At 47.9% G+C, this 7309-nt stretch overlaps 1 protein-coding gene across 1 annotated transcript; it reads left to right on the top strand.

The window, feature by feature from the left end:
- The first annotated feature begins 4619 nt into the window (after positions 1–4619).
- On the top strand, positions 4620–5132 carry LOC138360138 (uncharacterized). Its single transcript, XM_069320079.1, has one exon. It carries the CDS (start codon positions 4620–4622, stop codon positions 5130–5132), a length of 513 nt encoding a protein of 170 aa, XP_069176180.1.
- Positions 5133–7309: the final 2177 nt, after the last annotated feature.

Raw genomic sequence — 7309 nt, 5'->3', positions numbered from 1 at the left:
CCTTCTTATGATGTCTTCAACGAAACCATTGTAGAAGCCGTTGTTGACTAGGACCTACCTTACCCTACAGAGTTCTTCATCGACTTGCTCCCATCCTGAGCTGTGGCTGAGAGCACGGTCGACATAAGCGTTGACAACACCCATCTTGTACCTGTCTGGGCAGTCACTATTTGGCATTGATGCACATTCCTATGTTTGTTTCCTTAGTGTAGAAGCCTCCGTTCCTTTCCGTGACTGTTACATCTAGAAAGGGTAGCTTCCCATCCTTCTCCATCTCTTAAGTGAAACTCAACACAGAATTCCGCTCAAATGCCTCCTTCAGCTCCTGCAGACGTCTGATATCAGGTACCTGTGTAAAAATGTCGTCAACATTACTGCAGTATTTGGCGGGTTTCAAGTTCAATATGTTCAAGTATGGGCCAATAGGCCTTCTGCAGTTACTTCCATTCTTATGTTTTTATACCAATTGGTTCGTGTGCTAACATGTGTAAATGTCAATCACCTCACCCAAATTTTTTTACCATATCACCTCACCCAAATTGGAATATAAGTATGGATGTATTTGGCGTGTTTACAGGTTACAGTTGTGTGTGTAAACTAAAATCTTTGAAAATGTAATAAGTTATTACTAAAGTCGTTCAGTCGCAGCGTCAGACTAGAAACAAAAAATAATTTTGGAGAATTGAGTTTTCAATATATTTTTTCAAATCACCTCATTCTGGGGTGTGATTTTTCAGTTTCATATAGTCCTGGGGACCATTCAGGCTTGTTCGCATTTGTGTTTCTCACGTGTGCCCCAAAGAATGAGGCGATTTGATAAAATGCTAAGCCCAAGATTACCATCCGAGTGCCGGTGGGGAAGTGGTTCAAATAGCTTCGGCTATCACTTCCTTTTGTCCGGTCGTGATGGCCAAGCGGATTAAGGCGTTCTGTACATACCAGTTGCATTGCTCCTAGCAGTATGGGTTCGAGTCACTTCTGGGGGTGTGAGTTTTCAGTTGCATATAGTCCTGGGGACCATTCAGGCTTGTTTGCATTTGTGTTCCTCACGTGTGCTCCAAAGAATGACCTGATTTGATTAAACGCTATACCCAAGATTACCATCCGAGTGCCGGCGGGGAAGTGGTTCAAATAGCTTCGGCTATCACTTCCTTTTGTCTGGTCATGATGGTCAAGCAGATTAAGGCATCCTGTACATACCAGTTGAGTTTTCAGTTATATATATTGTGACGATATTCCCCTCCAACGCCTGCTGTAAGTCATATCCACTTTACCCGAGCGTTCTCTACGTCGTGGGCAACAGTTGATATATGTGGGAGCTTGTAGTGTTCTCGCGTTGGCGAGAAATTCGTAAAAGAAAGGTATTTTGGCCTGTGGTTTAGGCCCTTTAGGACGCCAATATGGCGCTGGCTCCTCCGTTGTGCCGCCAAAACTGTGTGACGTCAGTGGCACCAGATTGGTCACTGACAGTGACGCGGCACAGGGAGCCAATGAAGACCGCCCCTGGAAAGTATGATGTCACGAAGGCAGGGGGGTTCGGAGATCGCGCGACTTTGGCGCCACTAGTCTGACACGATACGTCAAGGTGGACGGATGTGCGAAGGTTGGTCCTGTCAGATTTGACAGTTGTACTCCGCTCCCGTGGATTTTACGCATCACCCGTTGTCTGCAAGTATGCTGAGAGGTCTTCCTTCAGGGGCCATGGTACCCGAAAATCCGATGAAAAATGGAATATTTACGAAAAATTACGAAAAATACTACAACGTTCTGGCAACACTGTGGTCCAAACCGTTTAATGATATCTTGAAAAATAACGTAATTAGAGTCAAATTTCCCGCTGCAACTTTCGTGAATCTGGTCCTCGCGCCGTGAGTACGCCGCGGGGTATTGTATCTTACGTTGTAGATGTCTTATTTTTCGTAATAGCGTTGAAAATAACATGTTATGCATAAAATGAATATAAACTAACACATATGGCAACACTTTATTGTCTGACACGAGGGTGGTGCAGTCAGTGACTGTGTGTCTCTCATGGAGAGAGGATGTATGCTGACGCGCTCACACAATATCTCCCAGAACATGCTATTTTTGCTATTTGTACTGCAATATGACTTACCAAACGAACAAGAGAAAAGCATTGACAGCTAGATGCATGCGAGCTCTCCATACGAGCTGGCCGCAATGCGTAAATCACCAGTCACGAGTGACCGCAGGTTGAGTAAACTTGTCGAGCGCGCTACGCAACTCCAACTTTTACAACTAGATCGTTCGTTTCACAGCCTTTATTTATTATTCAATTTACATGAAACTTGCACATTATATGTAGAGTTTACGCCTCTATAAACGCATGTCATTATTCTTATCTACGTAGATTTATTGATTTTATAAATAATGATACACCTCATTTTGTTGCATACGTTTTTGGGAAACTTTTATAAAATCTGTATTATTGCACTAAAAACATCTGGGATAATGATGTGACATGCAAATCTTTATTATATAGTAAGGTCATAGCTGAGTGTCGTATAAATGATTTTGGTTCACAATTGTGGGCTGTGAAATCAATTGAATATGGTTGAAAAATCCTTCTTTTTTTTTTTTTTTTTTCTCCGTCTCTATTTAGGCTGAGATGCTGAAACTTGGCCTAGGTGCAGCACCTTTCACATGTATCAGGATAATAAATTATGAATATCCTACAACAATTTTTTAAATCCTGGTGATATGGCCCCTTCATTCCATGTCTGGACCGAAGAGGGAATCGACGGAATATTGAGCATCAAGGGATCCAGGGACAGGTGCTGTGCAAGAGTGTGAAGTCTAAACAGTGACGTCTGGGACGTCTGATAGCTTCACAGTGACGACGTAGCAGCTGGGCCAATCTACCGGGAAGCAGTGAGAGAAGAAAACTAATTGGTAATCAGGACGACTGCAGCCGAGAAGTAGGTTGGCAGCCATAGTTGTGAGGAGAAGTCGGCGGCCGGGAGACCGACTCCAACCTCAACTTTCAAGAAGTTGTGGAGGAGCACTGACCTGCGGAGGACAGAACACGGAGACGACGCGTTTATTTCGGGACATGGATGTTGTTCCTGGAGAACGCATCAGTGTGTGTGGTGGGGGGGGGCGTTCCCTACAACGAGGCGAAAGCCGGGACAAGGAGCTACAATTTAACTCTCACCGGAGGGCGAGTCCACATCAGTGAGGTGGAAGTAGGTGATTCTAGTTTCCCTCCCAATTCCCCTTTAGTCAGCTATATATTTAGCCAGAGTATCTTTCATGTCGTGAGCAAGGCTCACCTATGTCTATGTCACAGTAAGGCACAGTTGTGCAGAGTGAGGCTGTACAGAGCACTCATGATATTTATATAAGTGATGTGTGCAGGCACCTGGAATTATTGAGGAATTTACTGTGTCGTTGATGATGTGACGTTTCATGTGACATTAATATAACTTATGCCAGAGAAATATATATAAGTGTACCAGTTATTGGTGTTAGGCTGTGTGCCCAGTATTTATCTTATTATTATCGATATTGATGAATTTATCTCTGTATATGTTGGTGTGATGAATAATATTTCCATGTGTGCAGTGATTAATTGTGTTATCGCCTTCGAGAGGAATTACTGAATCTAAGAACAGTACCGTGGTTAATTGCACTCATTGTAATTATTAGGAAGTACAGTGCATTACGCTATTGTAGTGAAATATTATGTTAAGTGCTGTAGAAATGAGTTATTGAACTTGAGATCAGTGTGGTGATTCATTGCGTTCTATTGCCATTACAGATCATATTGTGTTGATTGCAAACATAGTGATCCAAGCGAATTTAAAGAATCTGGCGCTTCACGCCAAAGAAACAAGTACTAAGCATTTGCACGGTGAGGGGGGCCGCTCAGCTGATTATGACATTGACAGGAGGGGGGAGTATTGCCCTCTAGATGAGCCCCAGTTTTATGAAGAGAGAGTGATTTCTGCATTGTACTTGATGTTTCGTTGTTGATATGGATATAATACCTTGAAGTTTTTAAGTAAAATACAAAATACCTTTGCGTTTGTATTATCCCTCCATATATATCTTGTTGCTATAGAACAGTTCAAAAGAGTGAGAGTATTAGAGACATATACCTGCCTGTGACCAGATTTAATGAGCTCTGCCACTCGTACCACAATTCCACAATACCGCTGACGTGTTACTGGGCACGGGAAACACCAGTTGGCGACCTTGCAGTTAGTGGTAGAGCCCTTGTTGGGGCGGGCATATGGTTAGGAGAGAGCAAACTGTGTTCCCACTCATTCTTTGGCTATAAGGCCGGGTGGGGATCGACTGGGATACTCTCCTGGCGAACAGTGGCTCCGCGAGGATTGAGTGAAGACCCACAGGGCTACGGTGAGTAACAGAGATTGCTAATACTACTGGGTGGTGTCCATGTAGAGAGAGAGAGACACCCCGACATTGGCGACCTTGCCAGGATAAAGTACTTAGGATATCTTGTATATTGTTACTTGCCTCGTGTTCCCCGATATTGGCGACTTCACCAGGATAACGATCAAGATAAAGGTTGCAATTGTCGTACTTTACAGTGGTATTAGGTATCAGGTACAGGTTATCACTCGTAGCACAAGATGGAGGATGATAAGGTAACAAGGTTCATTGACACAAGGGATGAGCAGGTGCTAGAGGATTGCACCAAGGCACAGCTGCAATCGATAGCCGACCACTTTGGGATAAAATTGAGATCTTCCAAAGTGGGAGAGAGATGGCTCGAGATCATGGCGCAGCTCAGGGCCCGTGATGAAGCTTTGGGGGAAGAACGGCCACAGACACCTGCTAGTGTGGGAGAACATCTGAGCATTGGTGGGAGCAGCAGGGAATCCAGCGGCAGCAGGCGCAGTGTCAAGCTGGAGATATTGAAGCTGCAGCTGGAAGCACAGCTGCGCAGAGAAGAACGAGAGGCACAGCTGCGCCGGGAAGAGCGAGAGGCACAGCTGCGTAAGGAAGAGTGTGAGCATGAGGCACAGCTGAGACGAGAGGAGCGCGAGCTAGAAGTTAGGCTGAAACAGCAGGAGGTTGAAGCTAACAAAGAGGTTGAGCTGAAGCGAGCTGAGCTAGGGCTAGCTCCACCTGCTCCGCCATAGCAGGAAGACCGCCGAGTGAGGGAGCGAGATTTGTCAGTCTTTGTACCAAACGAAGTTGAAGGTTTCTTTGACCACTTCGAGAGGGTCGCTACTTTGAAGAAGTGGCCGAGGGTGGAGCTGGTTCAGAGTAGGCTCACCGGTGAAGCTCGTGAAGCCAACAACATGCTCGACCTCAGGGAGTGCACCAACTACGATGCTGTAAAGAGAGCTGTGCTCCACTCTTTCAAGCTAACGCCGGAATGTTACAGGAAGAGGTTCAGGGAATGTACCCGTTCGCCAGGAAAATCTTATACGGAGACGGCGAGGAACATGGAGAGAAAGTTCCTGAAGTGGCTGGAATCCGAAGGAGCGAAGTCGGCTGAGGATGTCAAGAGGCTTATGGTCATGGAGAAATTTATGTCCGTGCTCTCTCCTGAGATCAGGGTTAGAGTAAAGGAGGCGGACATAAAGGACCTGAGGGCCGTTGCCGACAGAGCTGACATGCTGGAAGAAGCCTTACGACCACGTCGAGAGGGACAGCACCGACCGCCCGTATACTCCGGATATGGGAGAAGTTATAGAAGGACGGACGGATGGAGGACAGGAGCGAGTTCTCCCAAGTCCCACCTCTCGAGTGAAGACAGTAGGCCCAAAGAGTGCTGTGGAGCCGGTAAAGAAGTCTCAAGCTGAGAGCTCAGGAGCTGTTGCTGCGACGAAGGAGTCGACAGATGGTGTGAGAAAGACCCACGGAGCGACGGCCTCTGGAGGCGTTGCCAGGGTGGGCGGTGGTGGAAGGTCACCGCCGGGGAAGTTCCGCTGCTACAATTGTGGGGGATTCGGACACTTCTCGCTGGAATGCAAACGCCCTAAGCAGCGGGGGAACGTTGCTTTCGTGAGGGTCGAGGACCAGATGGCCGAGAGTGTGCGGGATGAACCCGTACTGAGTGGGGAGAAAAGAGTTCACCCATTCGTGTGTGAGGGAACCGTAAGGATGGGGGATGCAGACCCAACTCCGGTGAAGATATTGAGAGACACTGGGGCAAATTTTACCCTGGTGAGCAAAACCGTATTCCCCGATGGTTACGAGAGTACCAATGTGGGGGTGGCAAGTGTGACCACTGTGGGAGGCCCAAAGAGGATGCCCCTACACCAGGTGAGTCTGAATTCTGATTATGGTTGCCAGACCTTTGTGGTGGGGGTCTGTGCATCAATGCCCAAGATGGAGGCACAAGTCATCCTGGGAAATGACGCATGTCGAGGATGTGTCCTCCCTAACCTCGTGAAGGGCGAGGAGTGCTTGGAGCACTATAAGGAGAAAGGCGGAGTAATCGACGCCTGTGGGGACGAGAAGGGAATCGCCGCGGTGGCGTTCCCTGTATGCGCTGTGATTCCGAAGCGGTGCAACGGACACGGAGGGAGTGGATCTGATAGGGCTGAAGAGGAGACGTCCGATAGCCCGGGAATCGATCACCTCTTCATGTAACCCAGAGAACGAGTGGAGGGCGAAGGCAGCCCGGATGGTGAGTTACAGGTGACCCTCGCCAGTTCTCTTGGGGTGAACCGCATTCGTCTTGGGGAGTTGCAGCAGATAGAGTTCCCCGAATTGATTCATGAGGCCAAAGAAGGACGTGTTGGTTCTGAGAGGGCCACTCATTTTTACATACAGGACGGCATGCTGATGAGACAGTGGAGGCCTGTGAGGATGGAGGCCGGAGAAGAATCTCTAGGTACAAGACACCAGGTAGTGTTGCCGGCCCGGTGCAGAGCGGCAGTGTTGGATCTGTCGCACTCTGTGGACTCTGCAGGTCACCTGGGGGTGACCAAGACGTTGCGTAAGATCAGGGATCATTTCTACTGGCCAGGTATGGACGCCGATGTGAGGCGTTATTGTAAGACGTGCGTGCCTTGCCAGAGGGTCGGGAAGAGCGAACCCGCAATAACAAAGGCCCCATTAGTCCCTGTTCCTGCGTTTGGGCCTGCATTTGAGCGTCTGTTGGTCGACGGGGTGGGACCGTTGCCACGGACGAAGCGAGGAAATACCTACCTGATGACGATCATGTGCGCGTTGACGAGATTTCCGGAAGCTGTCCCGATGTGGGTTTTGACGTCGAGAGGAGTAGTCGGGCAGCTGCAACGATTTTTCTCTTGGGTGGGAATGCCCAGGGAAATTCAGACGGACTGTGGAAGTATATTCCAGT

Source organism: Procambarus clarkii, chromosome 8 (genome assembly GCF_040958095.1).
Source record: "Procambarus clarkii isolate CNS0578487 chromosome 8, FALCON_Pclarkii_2.0, whole genome shotgun sequence".
Classification (NCBI taxonomy): Eukaryota; Metazoa; Arthropoda; class Malacostraca; order Decapoda; family Cambaridae; genus Procambarus; species Procambarus clarkii.
This window is presented reverse-complemented; position numbering and strand designations above follow the sequence as displayed.